At 43.3% G+C, this 24,321-nt stretch overlaps 1 protein-coding gene across 20 annotated transcripts in view; it reads left to right on the top strand.

Moving 5' to 3' along the window:
• Positions 1 to 24,321, top strand: part of LOC117894425 (ankyrin-3) — a 61,651-nt gene that overhangs the window by 21,981 nt on the left and 15,349 nt on the right. For 19 of the 20 annotated variants that reach the window (XM_034801487.1, XM_034801482.1, XM_034801475.1 and 16 more), the window contains 2 exons: positions 20 to 118; positions 195 to 275. In XM_034801487.1, coding sequence (XP_034657378.1) covers positions 20 to 118; positions 195 to 275 — 180 coding nt within the window. Of the gene's footprint in view, positions 1 to 19; positions 119 to 194; positions 276 to 21,801; positions 21,820 to 21,972; positions 22,006 to 24,321 lie in introns of those variants that run through there. The other variant, XM_034801488.1, reaches the window with a different exon arrangement.

Genomic DNA, 24,321 nt, shown 5'->3' with positions numbered 1-24,321 from the left:
ACATTTATAACTTTTCCAGCGAGCGACATTCCAGACTCCCAGACTCCACCGCCCACACCCAGCGACACAAAGATCGATAAGCAGAGCGAGGAGCCTGAGCTGATCAGCTTGGAGCGTGGTAAGTGATGGCAAAACTTTAAACTTTGACGTGAAACCTTGAACTTAATCTCATTCTGATTCTGCTCGTGCGACAGATTATCTTGGCGACACTGTGACCACGCTGCACACGACCACAGAGTCGACGTTTGAGCGCGTTTCTGCCATAACAAAAATAGGTAAGTCCATTGTATGAAACGAGTGGATGGCTGTTCCCTGCTCCCCGCTCAATTCTCAATGCAATTTGTAATTGTTATTTAAACTTACTTTCTATATATATTTTCTTATGTTTGCCTCTTTCGGTAAAAGACCATAAATTGTATCGATGATTTACTGTACACCTTTTCATTTCCCTTTACGATTGAATTTGCTTTTGAGTTTGTGCCACAATCCGTAGTGTTTCTCTTTGTTTCGTTTCCTCCCGTTCAGTTTCACTCCCACTATTCTCTGTTCCCCAACGTTTTCTATGTTTGTCTTGATTTGGGTCCAAAGGCTTTTTGTATGCAAAATACCATTCAACCATTAAACGATTGCGCTCCCAGAATACAACAATAGTTACCATAATTGTAATCGTATCTGTAAACGCGTATCTCAAACGGCAAACTGCTAACTGCTAGTGTGTGTATCTTAATCAAAAAAGTCTGTAAGTGCGGCAGTTAACATAAACCAAACCTAAACATAACTCAATAACGAATCACATTGAATGAATCTGGCCACAACATCTCCCCGTTACTCACTCGTAGTACTAAGGCAATGCTACGCGGTAGAATGCAGCCAGACAATCCAGACTGGCTGCCAGGCAGGCACTAATCCAATTAGGTGGAACACTGCGCTAAAACTGCTGAAAGGTCGGAGAGACATTGCTAATTTTCTGGGCAGGCGCCTCATGGTGAATACATAACATTCAATGGCGGGCAATGTCAACGCCAATCCGATCGATAGATCGATCCACAAATCGATTACCCTATGCCCACTGAAGTTGTAGAATTTACTTGAATTTACTTTTGGGATAGCTCCTCAAGGAGCCTATTAGCCACTAGATCTCCTTTAAAGTGAATCGCAGTTAGCGCTTTATATAATTGGTGGATGGCGGATGGGCAAACCACCGAATGTGCACTTATGTCATACGACCCCGGGGCCAGGGGCTGGGCCATGCACGGCCACAAAGCAAACTGTCGAAAGCCGAGCGGTGGCGTATTCTTAATTTAATTTGCTTCTGGAATTCTTGCAGTCTTGCAGTACACAGCCCGGCAACCGTTTCGGGTAGATTTAGTCTCGATATTGTATTTCCCAAGTACGCGTGAGACGAGAGTGTAGTTTCCGTATAGCTTTCCAAGAGATATACTCATTTGGTGGTGCTTCCTGTGCGTTTAGATTAATTTACAGATTGATGAATACAAATAGTTCTACTCGTGCCAACCCATATCCAAGTAGCTGAATATTTTCACCTTGAGCTGTTGTTTGTGGTTCATTCAATGCATAACAGAATATAAATATAATCTAATTACATAATACATGGAATAATTGAAACTTCAGCTATCCAAATAAACCTAAACAGAAACCAAACACTAAAGTAACCTTAAGTCTATCGTATTTTAATGGTAAGTTCTCATGTACAATAACAATCAATTTGAAAAGTTGCCCAGGCATTAGGATATGTGTTCTCTGATCTGATGTTTTCTGATGGGTATCGTCTGATGATAGATAGGTCTGTCTCTCAAACACTCATGATTACTCGTACAACAATTACGTTTGCAATTTTTGAACAACTATTTAAGCAATTGAGTTCAGTTTACGTTACATTCCAATATAACTAATTCCATTTGTGTTACCCTATGTAATCTACCTTCTTGTTAACTACTTATACTCGTATTCGTATTAGTATTCGTATTCATTCGGCCTATGGATAAACCACAGCCTATAATCAATCTACTACTACTAATCTGCTCTAATCTAAACATACTCGTACGTATAGCGTTTACAACAAGATTTTTTTCATTAAGATAAACACTTTTGGCATACTCTCGCGGATATCGGAAATCGGTAATCCAAATGAAAAAAAAAAGAAACGAACCAAATTGAAACCGTATTGGGATCCGCACTGTGAGCGCTGATCTCCATACGAGAGCTCCTCATCGATGAACACTCCAATGAACCACCATGGCTTTCAGTTTGCAATGTTTATGTTTGATTTGATTTCAGCAAAAATAATTATATGTTCTGTTGCTTTCGTAATCTTTGGCGATTCCCTAGTGAGGAGACATACAGACATGCATACAAATATCCATATAGTATATATGTATGTTTAAAGATAATACTATACTATACTGTACTGTACTGTAACTGAATGCTAAGTCGAGTCACATCCAAACCTCACTGTAGCGTCTCTCTATATATACTTACATACATATATGGTACTCGTATTCTTTGTCCTTATTTGCGAATTACAACTACAATATTTCTATCTATACTCGTATTAGCCAACACCATAACCATTGAAATCGTTTGATTTGTATGCACCCAAACCCAAAGCAAAACCCAAAACCAGACTCCACCAACCCAGCGCGCTTCTTATGATGTACTCGTAATTTGATTCTAGCATTCTCACTTCTGTATTCTGTATGTGACATATGATGTCGTGGTTCGTTCTCATTCCTGCAGTAGCAGTTCTTGCCAATTTTGCCTTTTGATTTCACAGTAAACATGAACATTGCTTAAATAAATTGCTTACCAAAAATGTGCAAACGTAATCAGCGAAGATCGTAATCGAATGAATAATTGTTTAATTTGTTGTGCAGCAGCCAAGCTCTGAAGTTGGATAAGCATTCAGCATCCAAAGTCAAGAATCCACGACCTCATATGCGGCATATCCGCTTAGATCGGAACCATCTGATCTTTTGATTTTTGCTTTTCAAATACAATATCCAACTCGTACTCGTACTCGTAAGCATAAGCATTATTTGCATGTTTGTGCCTGCTGCTGGGTTTTTGGCGTACAGCTTGTAGTCGTTCTTACCTATATATATTGTATATGTACCTACTATTCCGATGTACGTATGTACGTATCTATATACATATGTATTGCCGAAACTGTCAACTGCACTGTGTACATAATAGTCTAACCCACCATAACTACATTATAGATATGGTTTTGATTGATTGTATTCGGTGTTAACTGTGTCTTTATACTATTGCCATGTTTTCTACTCTACTACCCAAAATGAACCAACAAATATTTCTGCCCTCACGGAACGAACGCCTCAAACAGAGCACTTCAGTGTTCATAATGTAAAAACCGAAACATTTACAACAATCGATGAACCTGATAAGCTGCTTCCTAGTATGGCAGCCTCCCCCGATATCCACAAAATGTACTCACCAGACACTACCTCATTTCCAGAAATGAGCACAAGTAGTCAAACACCAAAGATGACAGCACCCAAAACCACAACTACAACGACGACGACGACTCTGACAACGCAAATAGATCGCACCAAGATAGATCTGACTGTCCCTGAGGAGGGGCAGCGTCAACAGAAGGATCAGGAGAAGGAGAAAGGGAAATCACAGCCAGAAGATACAGTGATAGAAACAGATACAGATACTGATAGATCTTCCAGTGATAGGGAGTACTTAGAGCAAATTATGGCATGTGGCGACGTTAGACGCAAGATAGAGCGCTTGGAGAGCACCGCCAGCTCAGAGACAGAGACGACAGAGAGTCAGCCGAGTGTGGCTCCCAAGTATATAGGCGATAATGTGCCGGTGGTGAAGGAGGTGGTGCAGAGCATTGAGGATAAGATCTGCGGCACAGTGGTGTCGGCCATTCCCTTCGCAGTGCAGAAGCGGCAGCCGCACGAAGATGGCAAGGAACCGGATGTGGCAGAGGTAGAAAAGCAAATACTAACGCCAGCAGATTTGGCGCTGGAACAGTTGATTAAGTGGGAATTGCCACCAGAGGTGGTAAAGCTGTCCCCCATCGAGGCGACTGCTGCTGGCCTGCAGGAAATTCAGGAAGAAGTTTGTGAGAAGATTTGTAAGAAGCGGAAGGCCTTTGAGGTGGCCGAAGACTTAAGTGAAACGGAAAAGACTTTACCAGAACAGGAACTAGGCTTAGATAAGAAAGTAGAACAGGTACCTGGCAAGATTTTAACCGAGTCCCTTGACCAGCACATAGACTTAGTAGGTAAGGAACCTTTGGAGGCGCTGCCAAAGGTAAGGGAAGTTGTACAGGACATTGAACGGCGCTATCCCACAGCGAGCTTAGAGGCCAAGCCGTTTAGTCCCCGCAAAAGAATTGCCCAGGAGCGTCAGGCAGATGTTTCGTCTATAGAGCAGCAGATTTTAAGCGACACTGATATGATTTTAGAAGGGTTAGGCTCCAAGCATATTCCCGAACAGAAGGTAGTTTCTCCAGTATTGGCCTCGGCCAATCAGAGCCCCAGTATTGAAAACCTAGAAGACGTCTGTGAAAAGACATGCTCAAAGCGCACAATCTCAGCCATGGCAAAGGCCTTCGAAAAGCAGGGAGAAATCGAACCCTTGCCGGAAGTTGACGATATAAAATCGACAACAGCCAAGTTCCTAGAGCGGGAGGCTATCAGCTATGATGTGGCTGAGAGCATCAAGGAGTTCGAGGCGAAGAGTGTGGTACAGGAGTGTCTGACTGGGGTGGCAGAGAGTCAAATTAGATGGTTAACAGAATGTGATATTCCAGAATTCCCTGTGGAGGCGACTCAGGATACTAGACTTGTAGAATTCCCCAAACTTGCACACACCCTAGAACGATTGCATTCCATTTCCAAAACTGACATCGAAGACACCAAACAGTTCGTGCACGCAGTTGGCGGCTATGAGGAGAAGCTGACCGACATCATTGAACATGACGCACTGGCACGTGCCCAAGCCGATAGTCAGAACTTGGAAAAAGAGACAACCGATAGGTTTCCTATACACGATAAAATAGTCGAGCTTCAAACCCACCAGAACCTGGTCTCAAAGACCCCTGAAATTCCCCAAGTGACTGACAATACAAAGAATAAGTTCCCATCTGATTCGAAACCAGCTTCAGATACTATCCTAGTCGAAAGCGACAGTGATGAAGAGCTTGACAAAGAAAAACTCAAAAAACTAAAGCATTTATCAACCATAGAGCCAGAATCCACTTTAGAGGCAACTAAGAAATATATTTATTCTTCCAAATACGAGGAAACAAATACTCAATCGAGAGACTCTTATAAGTTTCCAACAGCGAAGGATTTTTTGTGTGACAAATATGGGGAGAAAAATGAGGATAAGCCATCTGTCCTTGATAAACCTCAGGACAAACCCAAGTTTTCTCTAGACTCAGTAAAACCAAGTCCTTCGGTGTACTCAGACGATGAAAGTGATGAGGAATATGGTGATCCCAGACCCCAAGGAAAGCCCGCAGGCCAGCCAATTCCTTCGGCAGTTACTTCTATCGTTTCTGCAGATAAATCTCCACTTAAAGATATCATCAAACAGGAAACTGTTGTAGAGCTAAAGACAGAAGAATTTGCAAGTTCAACTAAGACAAATATATCCACTGTGGTCTCGCATACTTCCGATTTGATAACAAGTTCATTCCCAGAAGATAAACCCAAACTAATTGACTTGAAAGACGATAAACCATTTGTTCCCAGACCCCAAGAAAAGCCCGCTAGCCAGCCAATTCCTTCGGCAGTTCCTTCTGTAGTGGCTGCTGATAAATCTCCACTTAAAGATATCCTCAAACAGGAAACTGTTGTGGAGCTAAAGACAGAAGAATTTGCAAGTTCAACTAAGACAAATATTGCCACTGTGGTCTCGCATACTTCCGATTTGATAACAAGTTCATTCCCTGAAGATAAACCCAAACTAATTGACTTGAAAGACGATAAACCATTTGTTCCCAGACCCCAAGAAAAGCCCGCTAGCCAGCCAATTCCTTCGGTAGTTCCTTCTGTAGTGGCTGCAGATAAGTCTCCGATTAAACCTGAAGGTAAACTTAAACCATTTGACATGAAAGACGATAAACCATTTGACTTGAAAGACGACAAGGTCCCAGCTAAACCTGAGGACAAACCCAAGTCTCCTCTTGACTTAGTTAAGCCAAGTCATTCGGTGTACTCAGATGATGAAAGTGATGAGGAATATGGTGTTCCCAGACCCCAAGAAAAGCCCGCTAGTCAGCCAATTCCTTTGGCAGTTCCTTCTGTAGTGGCTGCTGATAAATCTCCACTTAAAGATATCCTCAAACAGGAAACTGTTGTGGAGCTAGAGACAGAAGAATTTGCAAGTTCAACTAAGACAAATATTGCCACTGTGGTCTCGCAAACTTCCGATTTGATAACTAGTTCATTCCCTGAAGATAAACCCAAACTAATTGACTTGAAAGACGATAAACCACTTGACTTGAAAGACGATAAGGTCCCATCTAAACCTGAGGACAAACCCAAGTCTCCTCTTAACTTAGTTAAGCCAAGTCCTTCGGTGTACTCAGACGAGGAAAGTGATGAGGAATATGGTGTTCCCAGACCCCAAGAAAAGCCCGCTAGCCAGCCAATTCCTTCGCCAGTTCCTTCTGTAGTGGCTGCTGATAAATCTCCACTTAAAGATATCCTCAAACAGGAAACTGTTGTGGAGCTAAAGACAGAAGAATTTGTAAGTTCGACTAAGACAAATATTGCCACTGTGGTCTCGCAAACTTCCGATTTGATAACTAGTTCATTCCCTGAAGATAAACCCAAACTAATTGACTTGAAAGACGATAAACCACTTGACTTGAAAGACGACAAGGTCCTAGGTAAACCTGAGGACAAACACAAGTCTCCTTTTGACTCAGTTAAGCCAAGTCCAATAGTGTATTCAGACGAGGAAAGTGATGAGGAGTATGATGTTCCCAAACCCCAAGAAAAGCCCGCTAGCCATCCAATTCCTTCGGCAGTTCCTTCTGTAGTGGCTGCTGATAAATCTCCGCTTAAACCTGAAGGTAAACTTAAACCATTTGACATGAAAGACGATAAACCATTTGAAAAGACGACAAGGTTTGAGGACAAAAGACGATAAACCATTTGACTTGAAAGTGTACCCGACAAGGTCCCAGCTAAACCTGAGGAAATAAATCTCCTTGAACCTGAAGACCATTTGACATGAAAGACGATAAACCATTTGACTTGAAAGACGACAAGGTCCCAGCTAAACCTGAGGACAAACCCAAGTCTCCTCTTGACTTAGTTAAGTCCAATAGTGTACTCAGACGATGAAAGTGATGAGGAATATGGTGTTCCCAGACCCCAAGAAAAGCCCGCTAGCCAGCCAATTCCTTTGGCAGTTCTTTCTGTAGTGGCTGCTGATAAATCTCCACTTAAAGATATCCTCAAACAGGAAACTGTTGTGGAGCTAGAGACAGAAGAATTTGCAAGTTCAACTAAGACAAATATTGCCACTGTGGTCTCGCAAACTTCCGATTTGATAACTAGTTCATTCCCTGAAGATAAACCCAAACTAATTGACTTGAAAGACGATAAACCACTTGACTTGAAAGACGACAAGGTCCTAGGTAAACCTGAGGACAAACACAAGTCTCCTTTTGACTCAGTTAAGCCAAGTCCAATAGTGTATTCAGACGAGGAAAGTGATGAGGAGTATGATGTTCCCAAACCCCAAGAAAAGCCCGCTAGCCATCCAATTCCTTCGGCAGTTCCTTCTGTAGTGGCTGCTGATAAATCTCCGCTTAAACCTGAAGGTAAACTTAAACCATTTGACATGAAAGACGATAAACCATTTGACTTGAAAGACGACAAGGTCCCAGCTAAACCTGAGGACAAACCCAAGTCTCCTCTTGACTTAGTTAAACCAAGTCCTTCGCCGTACTCTGACGATGAAAGTGATGAGGAATATGGTGTTCCCAGACCCCAAGAAAAGCCCGCTAGCCAGCCAATTCCTTCGGCAGTTCCTTCTGTAGTGGCTGCAGATAAATCTCCACTTAAAGATATCCTCAAACAGGAAACTGTTGTGGAGCTAAAGACAGAAGAATTTGCAAGTTCAACTAAGACAAATATTGCCACTGTGGTCTCGCAAACTTCCGATTTGATAACTAGTTCATTCCCTGAAGATAAACCCAAACTAATTGACTTGAAAGACGATAAACCACTTGACTTGAAAGACGACAAGGTCCTAGGTAAACCTGAGGACAAACACAAGTCTCCTTTTGACTCAGTTAAGCCAAGTCCAATAGTGTATTCAGACGATGAAAGTGATGAGGAATATGGTGTTCCCAAACCCCAAGAAAAGCCCGCTAGCCATCCAATTCCTTCGGCAGTTCCTTCTGTAGTGGCTGCTGATAAATCTCCGCTTAAACCTGAAGGTAAACCTTAAACCATTTGACATGAAAGACGATAAACCATTTGACTTGAAAGACGACAAGGTCCCAGCTAAACCTGAGGACAAACCCAAGTCTCCTCTTGACTTAGTTAAACCAAGTCCTTCGCCGTACTCTGACGATGAAAGTGATGAGGAATATGGTGTTCCCAGACCCCAAGAAAAGCCCGCTAGCCATCCAATTCCTTCGGCAGTTCCTTCTGTAGTGGCTGCTGATAAATCTCCGCTTAAACCTGAAGGTAAACTTAAACCATTTGACATGAAAGACGATAAACCATTTGACTTGAAAGACGACAAGGTCCCATCTAAACCTGAGGACAAACCCAAGTCTCCTCTTGACTTAGTTAAGCCAAGTCCTTCGGTGTACTCAGACGATGAAAGTGATGAGGAATATGGTGTTCCCAGACCCCAAGAAAAGCCCGCTAGCCAGCCAATTCCTTCGGCAGTTCCTTCTGTAGTGGCTGCTGATAAATCTCCGCTTAAACCTGAAGGTAAACTTAAACCATTTGACATGAAAGACGATAAACCATTTGACTTGAAAGACGACAAGGTCCCAGCTAAACCTGAGGACAAACCCAAGTCTCCTCTTGACTTAGTTAAGGCAAGTCCTTCGGTGTACTCAGACGATGAAAGTGATGAGGAATATGGTGTTCCCAGACCCCAAGAAAAGCCCGCTAGCCAGCCAATTCCTTCGGCAGTTCCTTCTGTAGTGGCTGCAGATAAGTCTCCGATTAAACCTAAGCCATTTGACATGAAAGACGATAAACCATTTGACATGAAAGACGACAAGGTCCCAGCTAAACCTGAGGACAAACCCAAGTCTCCTCTTGACTCAGTTAAGCCAAGTCCAGTAGTGTATTCAGACGATGAAAGTGATGAGGAATATGGTGTTCCCAGACCCCAAGAAAAGCCCGCTAGCCAGCCAATTCCTTCGGCAGTTCCTTCTGTAGTGGCTGCTGATAAATCTCCGCTTAAACCTGAAGATAAACCTAAACCATTTGACATGAAAGACGATAAACCATTTGACTTGAAAGACGACAAGGTCCCAGCTAAACCTGAGGACAAACCCAAGTCTCCTCTTGACTTAGTTAAGCCAAGTCCTTCGGTGTACTCAGACGATGAAAGTGATGAGGAATATGGTGTTCCCAGACCCCAAGAAAAGCCCGCTAGCCAGCCAATTCCTTCGGCAGTTCCTTCTGTAGTGGCTGCTGATAAATCTCCACTTAAAGATATCCTCAAACAGGAAACTGTTGTGGAGCTAAAGACAGAAGAATTTGTAAGTTCGACTAAGACAAATATTGCCACTGCGGTCTCGCAAACTTCCGTTTTGAAAACTAGTTCATTCCCTGAAGATAAACCCAAACTAATTGACTTGAAAGACGATAAACCACTTGACTTGAAAGACGACAAGGTCCCAGCTAAACCTGAGGACAAACCCAAGTCTCCTCTTGACTCAGTTAAGCCAAGTTCAATAGTGTATTCAGACGATGAAAGTGATGAGGAATATGGTGTTCCCAGACCCCAAGAAAAGCCCGCTAGCCAGCCAATTCCTTCGGCAGTTCCTTCTGTAGTGGCTGCAGATAAATCTCCGCTTAAACCTGAAGATAAACCTAAGCCATTTGACATGAAAGACGATAAACCATTTGACTTGAAAGACGACAAGGTCCCAGCTAAACCTGAGGACAAACCCAAGTCTCCTCTTGACTCAGTTAAGCCAAGTTCAATAGTGTATTCAGACGATGAAAGTGATGAGGAATATGGTGTTCCCAGACCCCAAGAAAAGCCCGCTAGCCAGCCAATTCCTTCGGCAGTTCCTTCTGTAGTGGCTGCTGATAAATCTCTGCTTAAACCTGAAGATAAACCTAAACCATTTGACATGAAAGACGATAAACCATTTGACTTGAAAGACGACAAGGTCCCAGCTAAACCTGAGGACAAACCCAAGTCTCCTCTTGACTCAGTTAAGCCAAGTTCAATAGTGTATTCAGACAATGAAAGTGATGAGGAATATGGTGTTCCCAGACCCCAAGAAAAGCCCGCTAGCCAGCCAATTCCTTCGGCAGTTCCTTCTGTAGTGGCTGCTGATAAATCTCCACTTAAAGATATCTCAAACAGGAAACTGTTGTGGAGCTAAAGACAGAAGAATTTGTAAGTTCGACTAAGACAAATGTAGTGGCTGCCACTGCGGTCTCCAAACTTCCGTTTTGAAAACTAGTTCATTCCCTGAAGATAAACCCAAACTAATTGACTTGAAAGACGATAAACCACTTGACTTGAAAGACGACAAGGTCCCAGCTAAACCTGAGGACAAACCCAAGTCTCCTCTTGACTTAGTTAAACCAAGTCCAATCGCCGTATTCAGACGATGAAAGTGATGAGGAATATGGTGTTCCCAGACCCCAAGAAAAGCCCGCTAGCCAGCCAAATTCCTTCGGCAGTTCCTTCTGTAGTGGCTGCAGATAAATCTCCGCTTAAACCTGAAGATAAACCTAAACCATTTGACATGAAAGACGATAAACCATTTGACTTGAAAGACGACAAGGTCCCAGCTAAACCTGAGGACAAACCCAAGTCTCCTCTTGACTCAGTTAAGCCAAGTTCAATAGTGTATTCAGACGATGAAAGTGATGAGGAATATGGTGTTCCCAGACCCCAAGAAAAGCCCGCTAGCCAGCCAATTCCTTCGGCAGTTCCTTCTGTAGTGGCTGCAGATAAATCTCCGCTTAAACCTGAAGATAAACCTAAGCCATTTGACATGAAAGACGATAAACCATTTGACTTGAAAGACGACAAGGTCCCAGCTAAACCTGAGGACAAACCCAAGTCTCCTCTTTGACTCAGTTAAGCCAAGTTCAATAGTGTATTCAGACGATGAAAGTGATGAGGAATATGGTGTTCCCAGACCCCAAGAAAAAAGCCCGCTAGCCAGCCAATTCCTTCGGCAGTTCCTTCTGTAGTGGCTGCAGATAAATCTCCGCTTAAACCTGAAGAAGATAAACCTAAACCATTTGACATGAAAGACGATAAACCATTTGACTTGAAAGACGACAAGGTCCCAGCTAAACCTGAGGACAAACCCAAGTCTCCTCTTGACTTAGTTAAACCAAGTTCAATAGTGTATTCAGACGATGAAAGTGATGAGGAATATGGTGTTCCCAGACCCCAAGAAAAAAGCCCGCTAGCCAGCCAATTCCTTCGGCAGTTCCTTCTGTAGTGGCTGCAGATAAATCTCCGCTTAAACCTGAAGATAAACCTAAACCATTTGACATGAAAGACGATAAACCATTTGACTTGAAAGACGACAAGGTCCCAGCTAAACCTGAGGGCAAACCCAAGGCTCCTCTTGACTCAGTTAAGCCAAGTCCAATAGTGTATTCAGACGAGGAAAGTGATGAGGAGTATGATGTTCCCAAACCCCAAGAAAAGCCCGCTAGCCAGCCAATTCCTTCGGCAGTTCCTTCTGTAGTGGCTGCTGATAAATCTCCACTTAAAGATATCCTCAAACAGGAAACTGTTGTGGAGCTAAAGACAGAAGAATTTGCAAAACTAAGACAAATATTGCCACTGTTCTCGCAAACTTCCGATTTGAAACTAGTTCATTCCCTGAAGATAAACCCAAACTAATTGACTTGAAAGACGATAAACCACTTGACTTGAAAGACGACAAGGTCCCAGCTAAACCTGAGGACAAACCCAAGTCTCCTCTTGACTCAGTTAAGCCAAGTTCAATAGTGTATTCAGACGATGAAAGTGATGAGGAATATGGTGTTCCCAGACCCCAAGAAAAGCCCGCTAGCCAGCCAATTCCTTCGGCAGTTCCTTCTGTAGTGGCTGCAGATAAATCTCCGCTTAAACCTGAAGATAAACCTAAAACCATTTGACATGAAACGATAAACCATTTGACTGGAAAGACGACAAGGTCCCAGAAACCTGAGGACAAACCCAAGTCTCCTCTTGACTTAGTTAAGCCAAAGTCCTTCCCGTAGTGTACTCAGACGATGAAAGTGATGAGGAATATGGTGTTCCCAGACCCCAAGGTCTCTAGCCAACTTCCTTCGGCAGTTTTCTGTAGTGGCTGCTTCAATCCCTGAAAGATAAACCCAAACCATTTGACTTGAAAGACGATAAACCATTTGACTTGAAAGACGACAAGGTCCCAGCTAAACCTGAGGACAAACCCAAGTCTCCTCTTGACTCCAGTTAAGCCAAGTTCAATAGTGTATTCAGACGATGAAAGTGATGAGGAATATGGTGTTCCCAGACCCCAAGAAAAGCCCGCTAGCCAGCCAATTCCTTCGGCAGTTCCTTCTGTAGTGGCTGCTGATAAATCTCCACTTAAAGATATCCTCAAACAGGAAACTGTTGTGGAGCTAAAGACAGAAGAATTTGCAAGTTCAACTAAGACAAATATTGCCACTGTGGTCTCGCAAACTTCCGATTTGATAACTAGTTCATTCCCTGAAGATAAACCCAAACTAATTGACTTGAAAGACGATAAACCACTTGACTTGAAAGACGACAAGGTCCCAGCTAAACCTGAGGACAAACCCAAGTCTCCCTCTTGACTCAGTTAAGCCAAGTTCAATAGTGTATTCAGACGATGAAAGATATGAAACAGGAATATGGTGTTCCCAGACCCCAAGAAAAGACCGCTAGCCAGCCAATTCCTTCGGCAGTTCCTTCTGTAGTGGCTGCAGATAAATCTCCGCTTAAACCTGAAGATAAACCCAAACCATTTGACATTGAAAGACGATAAACCACTTGACTTGAAAGACGACAAGGTCCCAGCTAAACCTGAGGGCAAACCCAAGGCTCCTCTTGACTCAGTTAAGCCAAGTCCAATAGTGTATTCAGACGATGAAAGTGATGAGGAATATGGTGTTCCCAGACCCCAAGAAAAGCCCGCTAGCCAGCCAATTCCTTCGGCAGTTCCTTCTGTAGTGGCTGCAGATAAATCTCCACTTAAAGATATCCTCAAACAGGAAACTGTTGTGGAGCTAAAGACAGAAGAATTTGCAAGTTCGACTAAGACAAATATTGCCACTGTGGTCTCGCAAACTTCCGATTTGATAACTAGTTCATTCCCTGAAGATAAACCCAAACTAATTGACTTGAAAGACGATAAACCACTTGACTTGAAAGACGACAAGGTCCCAGCTAAACCTGAGGACAAACCCAAGTCTCCTCTTGACTCAGTTAAGCCAAGTTCAATAGTGTATTCAGACGATGAAAGTGATGAGGAATATGGTGTTCCCAGACCCCAAGAAAAGCCCGCTAGCCAGCCAATTCCTTCGGCAGTTCCTTCTGTAGTGGCTGCTGATAAATCTCCACTTAAAGATATCCTCAAACAGGAAACTGTTGTGGAGCTTAAGACAGAAGAATTTGCAAGTTCAACTAAGACAAATATTGCCACTGTGGTCTCGCAAACTTCCGATTTGATAACTAGTTTATTCCCTGAAGATAAACCCAAACTAATTGACTTGAAAGACGATAAACCACTTGAGTTAAGTCCAGTAGTGTATTCAGACGATGAAAGTGATGAGGAATATGGTGTTCCCAGACCCCAAGAAAAGCCCGCTAGCCAGCCAATTCCTTCGGCAGTTCCTTCTGTAGTGGCTGCTGATAAATCTCCACTTAAAGATATCCTCAAACAGGAAACTGTTGTGGAGCTAAAGACAGAAGAATTTGTAAGTTCGACTAAGACAAATATTGCCACTGCGGTCTCGCAAACTTCCGTTTTGAAAACTAGTTCATTCCCTGAAGATAAACCCAAACTAATTGACTTGAAAGACGATAAACCACTTGACTTGAAAGACGACAAGGTCCCAGCTAAACCTGAGGACAAACCCAAGTCTCCTCTTGACTCAGTTAAGCCAAGTTCAATAGTGTATTCAGACGATGAAAGTGATGAGGAATATGGTGTTCCCAGACCCCAAGAAAAGCCCGCTAGCCAGCCAATTCCTTCGGCAGTTCCTTCTGTAGTGGCTGCAGATAAATCTCCGCTTAAACCTGAAGATAAACCTAAACCCATTTGACATGAAAGACGATAAACCATTTGACTTGAAAGACGACAAGGTCCCAGCTAAACCTGAGGACAAACCCAAGTCTCCTCTTGACTTAGTTAAACCAAGTCCTTCGCCGTATTCAGACGATGAAAGTGATGAGGAATATGGTGTTCCCAGACCCCAAGAAAAGCCCGCTAGCCAGCCAATTCCTTCGGCAGTTCCTTCTGTAGTGGCTGCAGATAAATCTCCGCTTAAACCTGAAGATAAACCTAAGCCATTTGACATGAAAGACGATAAACCATTTGACTTGAAAGACGACAAGGTCCCAGCTAAACCTGAGGACAAACCCAAGTCTCCTCTTGACTCAGTTAAGCCAAGTCCAATAGTGTATTCAGACGATGAAAGTGATGAGGAATATGGTGTTCCCAGACCCCAAGAAAAGCCCGCTAGCCAGCCAATTCCTTCGGCAGTTCCTTCTGTAGTGGCTGCAGATAAATCTCCACTTAAACCTGAAGATAAACCTAAACTCCATTTGACATGAAGAGACGATAAACCATTTGACTTGAAAGACGACAAGGTCCCAGCTAAACCTGAGGACAAACCCAAGTCTCCTCTTGACTCAGTTAAGCCAAGTTCAATAGTGTATTCAGACGATGAAAGTGATGAGGAGTATGATGTTCCCAAACCCCAAGAAAAGCCCGCTAGCCAGCCAATTCCTTCGGCAGTTCCTTCTGTAGTGGCTGCAGATAATGCTCCGCTTAAACCTGAACATAAACCTAAACCATTTGACATGAAAGACGATAAACCATTTGACTTGAAAGACGACAAGGTCCCAGCTAAACCTGAGGGCAAACCCAAGGCTCCTCTTGACTCAGTTAAGCCAAGTCCAATAGTGTATTCAGACGATGAAAGTGATGAGGAATATGGTGTTCCCAGACCCCAAGAAAAGCCCGCTAGCCAGCCAATTCCTTCGGCAGTTCCTTCTGTAGTGGCTGCAGATAAATCTCCACTTAAAGATATCCTCAAACAGGAAACTGTTGTGGAGCTAAAGACAGAAGAATTTGTAAGTTCGACTAAGACAAATATTGCCACTGTGGTCTCGCAAACTTCCGATTTGATAACTAGTTCATTCCCTGAAGATAAACCCAAACTAATTGACTTGAAAGACGATAAACCACTTGACTTGAAAGACGACAAGGTCCCAGCTAAACCTGAGGACAAACCCAAGTCTCCTCTTGACTCAGTTAAGCCAAGTTCAATAGTGTATTCAGACGATGAAAGTGATGAGGAATATGGTGTTCCCAGACCCCAAGAAAAGCCCGCTAGCCAGCCAATTCCTTCGGCAGTTCCTTCTGTAGTGGCTGCAGATAAATCTCCGCTTAAACCTGAAGGTAAACCTAAACCATTTGACATGAAAGACGATAAACCATTTGACTTGAAAGACGACAAGGTCCCAGCTAAACCTGAGGACAAACCCATGTCTCCTCGTGACTTAGTTAAGGCAAGTCCAGTAGAGTATTCAGACGATGAAAGTGATGAGGAATATGGTGTTCCCAGACCCCAAGAAAAGCCCGCTAGCCAGCCAATTCCTTCGGCAGTTCCTTCTGTAGTGGCTGCTGATAAATCTCCACTTAAAGATATCCTCAAACCTAAACTGTTGTGGAGCTAAAGACAGAAGAATTTGCAAGTTCAACTAAGACAAATATTGCCACTGTGGTCTCGCAAACTTCCGATTTGATAACCTTCATTCCCAAACTGAAGATAAACCCAAACTAATTGACTTGAAAGACGATAAACCACTTGAGTTAAGTCCAGTAGTGTATTCAGACGATGAAAGTGATGAGGAATATGGTGTTCCCAGACCCCAAGAAAAGCCCGCTAGCCAGCCAGCCAATTCCTTCGGCAGTTCCTTCTGTAGTGGCTGCAGATAAATCTCCACTTAAAGATATCCTCAAACAGGAAACTGTTGTGGAGCTAAAGACAGAAGAATTTGCAAGTTCAACTAAGACAAATATTGCCACTGTGGTCTCGCAAACTTCCGATTTGATAACTAGTTCATTCCCTGAAGATAAACCCAAACTAATTGACTTGAAAGACGATAAACCATTTGACTTGAAAGACGACAAGGTCCCAGCTAAACCTGAGGACAAACCCAAGTCTCCTCTTGACTCAGTTAAGCCAAGTTCAATAGTGTATTCAGACGATGAAAGTGATGAGGAATATGGTGTTCCCAGACCCCAAGAAAAGCCCGCTAGCCAGCCAATTCCTTCGGCAGTTCCTTCTGTAGTGGCTGCAGATAAATCTCCACTTAAAGATATCCTCAAACAGGAAACTGTTGTGGAGCTAAAGACAGAAGAATTTGCAAGTTCGACTAAGACAAATATTGCCACTGTGGTCTCGCAAACTTCCGATTTGATAACTAGTTCATTCCCTGAAGATAAACCCAAACTAATTGACTTGAAAGACGATAAACCGACAAGGTCCCAGCTAAACCTGAGGACAAACCCAAGTCTCCTCTTGACTCAGTTAAGCCAAGTCAATAGTGTATTCAGACGATGAAAGTGATGAGGAATATGGTGTTCCCAGACCCCAAGAAAAGCCCGCTAGCCAGCCAATTCCTTCGGCAGTTCCTTCTGTAGTGGCTGCAGATAAATCTCCGCTTAAACCTGAAGATAAACCTAAACCATTTGACTTGAAAGACGATAAACCACTTGACTTGAAAGACGACAAGGTCCCAGCTAAACCTGAGGACAAACCCAAGGCTCCTCTTGACTCAGTTAAAAACCAAGTCCAGTTCGAGTATTCAGACGATGAAAGTGATGAGGAATATGGTGTTCCCAGACCCCAAGAAAAGCCCGCTAGCCAGCCAATTCCTTCGGCAGTTCCTTCTGTAGTGGCTGCTGATAAATCTCCACTTAAAGATATCCTCAAACAGGAAACTGTTGTGGAGCTTAAAGACAGAAGAATTTGCAAGTTCAACTAAGACAAATATTGCCACTGTGGTCTCGCAAACTTCCGATTTGATAACTAGTTTATTCCCTGAAGATAAACCCCATACTAATTGACTTGAAAGACGATAAAACCACTTGAGTTAAGTCCAATAGTGTATTCAGACGATGAAAGTGATGAGGAATATGGTGTTCCCAGACCCCAAGAAAAGCCCGCTAGCCAGCCAATTCCTTCGGCAGTTCCTTCTGTAGTGGCTGCTGATAAATCTCCACTTAAAGATATCCTCAAACAGGAAACTGTTGTGGAGCTAAAGACAGAAGAATTTGTAAGTTCGACTAAGACAAATATTGCCACTGCGGTCTCGCAAACTTCCGTTTTGAAAACTAGTTCATTCCCTGAAGATAAACCCAAACTAATTGACTTGAAAGACGATAAACCACTTGACTTGAAAGACGACAAGGTCCCAGCTAAACCTGAGGACAAACCCAAGTCTCCTCTTGACTCAGTTAAGCCAAGTTCAATAGTGTATTCAGACGATGAAAGTGATGAGGAATATGGTGTTCCCAGACCCCAAGAAAAGCCCGCTAGCCAGCCAATTCCTTCGGCAGTTCCTTCTGTAGTGGCTGCAGATAAATCTCCGCTTAAACCTGAAGATAAACCTAAGCCATTTGACATGAAAGACGATAAACCATTTGACTTGAAAGACGACAAGGTCCCAGCTAAACCTGAGGACAAACCCAAGTCTCCTCTTGACTTAGTTAAACCAAGTCCTTCGCCGTACTCTGACGATGAAAGTGATGAGGAATATGGTGTTCCCAGACCCCAAGAAAAGCCCGCTAGCCAGCCAATTCCTTCGGCAGTTCCTTCTGTAGTGGCTGCAGATAAATCTCCGCTTAAACCTGAAGATAAACCTAAGCCATTTGACATGAAAGACGATAAACCATTTGACTTGAAAGACGACAAGGTCCCAGCTAAACCTGAGGACAAACCCAAGTCTCCTCTTGACTCAGTTAAGCCAAGTCCAGTAGTGTATTCAGACGATGAAAGTGATGAGGAATATGGTGTTCCCAGACCCCCAAGAAAAGCCCGCTAGCCAGCCAATTCCTTCGGCAGTTCCTTCTGTAGTGGCTGCAGATAAATCTCCGCTTAAACCTGAAGATAAACCTAAACCATTTGACATGAAAGACGATAAACCATTTGACTTGAAAGACGACAAGGTCCCAGCTAAACCTGAGGACAAACCCAAGTCTCCTCTTGACTCAGTTAAGCCAAGTCCAGTAGTGTATTCAGACGATGAAAGTGATGAGGAATATGGTGTTCCCAGACCCCAAGAAAAGCCCGCTAGCCAGCCAATTCCTTCGGCAGTTCCTTCTGTAGTGGCTGCAGATAAATAGTTCAATTCCGCTTAAACCTGAAGATAAACCTAAACCATTTGACATGAAAGACGATAAACCATTTGACTTGAAAGACGACAAGGTCCCAGCTAAACCTGAGGACAAACCCAAGTCTCCTCTTGACTCAAAGTTAAGCCAAGTTCAACAGAAGTATTCAGACGATGAAAGTGATGAGGAATATGGTGTTGTTTCCAGACCCCAAGAAAAGCCCGCTAGCCAGCCAATTCCTTCGGCAGTTCCTTCTGTAGTGGCTGCAGATAAATCTCCGCTTAAACCTGAAGATAAACCTAAACCATTTGACATGAAAGACGATAAACCATTTGACTTGAAAGACGACAAGGTCCCAGCTAAACCTGAGGACAAACCCAAGTCTCCTCTTGACTCAGTTAAACCAAGTCCAATAGTGTATTCAGACGATGAAAGTGATGAGGAATATGGTGTTCCCAGACCCCAAGAAAAGCCCGCTAGCCAGCCAATTCCTTCGGCAGTTCCTTCTGTAGTGGCTGCTGATAAATCTCCACTTAAAGATATCCTCAAACAGGAAACTGTTGTGGAGCTAAAGACAGAAGAATTTGCAAGTTCAACTAAGACAAATATTGCCACTGTGGTCTCGCAAACTTCCGATTTGATAACTAGTTCATTCCCTGAAGATAAACCCAAACTAATTGACTTGAAAGACGATAAACCACTTGACTTGAAAGACGACAAGGTCCCAGCTAAACCTGAGGACAAACCCAAGTCTCCTCTTGACTCAGTTAAGCCAAGTTCAATATCGTATTCAGACGATGAAAGTGATGAGGAATATGGTGTTTCCAGACCCCAAGAAAAGCCCGCTAGCCAGCCAATTCCTTCGGCAGTTCCTTCTGTAGTGGCTGCAGATAAATCTCCGCTTAAACCTGAAGATAAACCTAAACCATTTGACATGAAAGACGATAAACCATTTGACTTGAAAGACGACAAGGTCCCAGCTAAACCTGAGGACAAACCCAAGTCTCCTCTTGACTTAGTTAAGCCAAGTCCAATAGTGTATTCAGACGATGAAAGTGATGAGGAATATGGTGTTCCCAGACCCCAAGAAAAGCCCGCTAGCCAGCCAATTCCTTCGGCAGTTCCTTCTGTAGTGGCTGCTGATAAATCTCCACTTAAAGATATCCTCAAACAGGAAACTGTTGTGGAGCTAAAGACAGAAGAATTTGCAAGTTCAACTAAGACAAATATTGCCACTGTGGTCTCGCAAACTTCCGATTTGATAACTAGTTCATTCCCTGAAGATAAACCCAAACTAATTGACTTGAAAGACGATAAACCACTTGACTTGAAAGACGACAAGGTCCCAGCTAAACCTGAGGACAAACCCAAGTCTCCTCTTGACTCAGTTAAGCCAAGTTCAATAGTGTATTCAGACGATGAAAGTGATGAGGAATATGGTGTTCCCAGACCCCAAGAAAAGCCCGCTAGCCAGCCAATTCCTTCGGCAGTTCCTTCTGTAGTGGCTGCAGATAAATCTCCGCTTAAACCTGAAGATAAACCTAAACCATTTGACATGAAAGACGATAAACCATTTGACTTGAAAGACGACAAGGTCCCAGCTAAACCTGAGGACAAACCCAAGTCTCCTCTTGACTTAGTTAAACCAAGTCCTTCGGTGTACTCAGACGATGAAAGTGATGAGGAATATGGTGTTCCCAGACCCCAAGAAAAGCCCGCTAGCCAGCCAATTCCTTCGGCAGTTCCTTCTGTAGTGGCTGCAGATAAATCCCGACAGGAAACCTGAAGATAAACCTAAACCATTTGACATGAAAGACGATAAACCATTTGACTTGAAAGACGACAAGGTCCCATCTAAACCTGAGGATAAACCCAAGTCTCCTCTTGACTCAGTTAAGCCAAGTCCAGTCCAGTAGTGTATTCAGACGATGAAAGTGATGAGGAATATGGTGTTCCCAGACCCCAAGAAAAGCCCGCTAGCCAGCCAATTCCTTCGGCAGTTCCTTCTGTAGTGGCTGCAGATAAATCTCCAACTTAAAGATATCCTCAAACAGGAAACTGTTGTGGAGCTAAAGACAGAAGAATTTGCAAGTTCAACTAAGACAAATATTGCCACTGTGGTCTCGCAAACTTCCGATTTGATAACTAGTTCATTCCCTGAAGATAAACCCAAACTAATTGACTTGAAAGACGATAAACCACTTGACTTGAAAGACGACAAGGTCCCAGCTAAACCTGAGGACAAACCCAAGTCTCCTCTTGACTCAGTTAAGCCAAGTTCAATAGTGTATTCAGACGATGAAAGTGATGAGGAATATGGTGTTCCCAGACCCCAAGAAAAGCCCGCTAGCCAGCCAATTCCTTCTTCGGCAGTTTCTTCTGTAGTGGCTGCAGATAAATCTCCGCTTAAACCTGAAGATAAACCTAAACCATTTGACATGAAAGACGATAAACCATTTGACTTGAAAGACGACAAGGTCCCAGCTAAACCTGAGGACAAACCCAAGTCTCCTCTTGACTCAGTTAAGCCAAGTCCAGTAGAGTATTCAGACGATGAAAGTGATGAGGAATATGGTGTTCCCAGACCCCAAGAAAAGCCCGCTAGCCAGCCAATTCCTTCGGCAGTTCCTTCTGTAGTGGCTGCTGATAAATCTCCACTTAAAGATATCCTCAAACAGGAAACTGTTGTGGAGCTAAAGACAGAAGAATTTGCAAGTTCAACTAAGACAAATATATCCACTGTGGTGTCGCAAACTTCCGATTTGATAACTAGTTCATTCCCTGAAGATAAACCCAAACTAATTGACTTGAAAGACGATAAACCACTTGACTTGAAAGACGACAAGGTCCCAGCTAAACCTGAGGACAAACCCAAGTCTCCTCTTGACTCAGTTAAGCCAAGTTCAATAGTGTATTCAGACGATGAAAGTGATGAGGAATATGGTGTTCCCAGACCCCAAGAAAAGCCCGCTAGCCAGCCAATTCCTTGGGCAGTTCCTTCTATAGTGGCTGCTGATATATCTCCCTTTAAAGATATCCTCAAACAGGAAACTGTTGTGGAGCTAAAGACAGTAAGAATTTGAAAGTTCAGAATATTGTTCCCAGACCCCAAGAAAAGCCCGCTAGCCAGCCAATTCCTTCGGCAGTTCCTTCTGTAGTGGCTGCAGATAAATCTCCGCTTAAACCTGAAGATAAACCCAAACCATTTGACATGAAAGACGATAAACCATTTGACTTGAAAGACGACAAGGTCCCAGCTAAACCTGAGGACAAACCCAAGTCTCCTCTTGACTTAGTTAAACCAAGTCCAATAGTGTATTCAGACGATGAAAGTGATGAGGAATATGGTGTTCCCAGACCCCAAGAAAAGCCCGCTAGCCAGCCAATTCCTTCGGCAGTTCCTTCTGTAGTGGCTGCAGATAAATCTCCGCTTAAACCTGAAGATAAACCTAAGCCATTTGACATGAAAGACGATAAACCATTTGACTTGAAAGACGACAAGGTCCCAGCTAAACCTGAGGACAAACCCAAGTCTCCTCTTGACTCAGTTAAGCCAAGTCCAGTAGAGTATTCAGACGATGAAAGTGATGAGGAATATGGTGTTCCCAGACCCCAAGAAAAGCCCGCTAGCCAGCCAATTCCTTCGGCAGTTCCTTCTGTAGTGGCTGCAGATAAATCTCCGCTTAAACCTGAAGATAAACCTAAACCATTTGACATGAAAGACGATAAACCATTTGACTTGAAAGACGACAAGGTCCCAGCTAAACCTGAGGACAAACCCAAGTCTCCTCTTGACTCAGTTAAGCCAAGTTCAATAGTGTATTCAGACGATGAAAGTGATGAGGAATATGGTGTTCCCAGACCCCAAGAAAAGCCCGCTAGCCAGCCAATTCCTTCGGCAGTTCCTTCTGTAGTGGCTGCAGATAAATCTCCGCTTAAACCTGAAGATAAACCTAAACCATTTGACATGAAAGACGATAAACCATTTGACTTGAAAGACGACAAGGTCCCAGCTAAACCTGAGGGCAAACCCAAGTCTCCTCTTGACTCAGTTAAGCCAAGTCCAGTAGAGTATTCAGACGATGAAAGTGATGAGGAATATGGTGTTCCCAGACCCCAAGAAAAGCCCGCTAGCCAGCCAATTCCTTCGGCAGTTCCTTCTGTAGTGGCTGCTGATAAATCTCCACTTAAAGATATCCTCAAACAGGAAACTGTTGTGGAGCTAAAGACAGAAGAATTTGCAAGTTCAACTAAGACAAATATTGCCACTGTGGTCTCGCAAACTTCCGATTTGATAACTAGTTCATTCCCTGAAGATAAACCCAAACTAATTGACTTGAAAGACGATAAACCACTTGACTTGAAAGACGACAAGGTCCCAGCTAAACCTGAGGACAAACCCAAGTCTCCTCTTGACTCAGTTAAGCCAAGTTCAATAGTGTATTCAGACGATGAAAGTGATGAGGAATATGGTGTTCCCAGACCCCAAGAAAAGCCCGCTAGCCAGCCAATTCCTTCGGCAGTTCCTTCTGTAGTGGCTGCAGATAAATCTCCGCTTAAACCTGAAGGTAAACCTAAACCATTTGACATGAAAGACGATAAACCATTTGACTTGAAAGACGACAAGGTCCCAGCTAAACCTGAGGACAAACCCAAGTCTCCTCTTGACTTAGTTAAGCCAAGTCCTTCGCCGTACTCAGACGATGAAAGTGATGAGGAATATGGTGTTCCCAGACCCCAAGAAAAGCCCGCTAGCCAGCCAATTCCTTCGGCAGTTCCTTCTGTAGTGGCTGCAGATAAATCTCCACTTAAAGATATCCTAAACCATTTGTGGAGCTAAAGACAGAAGAATTTGAACGGTCTCGCAAACCATTTGATAACTAGACATTCCCTGAAGATAAACCCAAACTAATTGACGAAAGACGATAAACCACTTGACTTGAAAGTCCCCAGCTAAACCTGAGAACAAACCCAAGTCTCCTCTTGACTCAGTTAAGCCAAGTTCAATAGTGTATTCAGACGATGAAAGTGATGAGGAATATGGTGTTCCCAGACCCCAAGAAAAGCCCGCTAGCCAGCCAATTCCTTCGGCAGTTCCTTCTGTAGTGGCTGCAGATAAATCTCCGCTTAAACCTGAAGGTAAACCTAAACCATTTGACATGAAAGACGATAAACCATTTGACTTGAAAGACGACAAGGTCCCAGCTAAACCTGAGGACAAACCCAAGTCTCCTCTTGACTTAGTTAAGGCAAGTCCTTCGGTGTACTCAGACGATGAAAGTGATGAGGAATATGGTGTTCCCAGACCCCAAGAAAAGCCCGCTAGCCAGCCAATTCCTTTGGCAGTTCCTTCTGAAGTGGCTGCTGATAAATCTCCGCTTAAACCTGAAGGTAAACCTAAACCATTTGACATGAAAGACGATAAACCATTTGACTTGAAAGACGACAAGGTCCCATCTAAACCTGAGGATAAACCCAAGTCTCCTCTTGACTCAGTTAAGCCAAGT

Source organism: Drosophila subobscura, chromosome J (assembly GCF_008121235.1).
Source record: "Drosophila subobscura isolate 14011-0131.10 chromosome J, UCBerk_Dsub_1.0, whole genome shotgun sequence".
In the NCBI taxonomy this organism is placed as follows: domain Eukaryota; kingdom Metazoa; phylum Arthropoda; class Insecta; order Diptera; family Drosophilidae; genus Drosophila; species Drosophila subobscura.
Note: the sequence above shows the minus strand (reverse complement) of the source record. Positions and strands in the feature narration are given on the sequence as shown.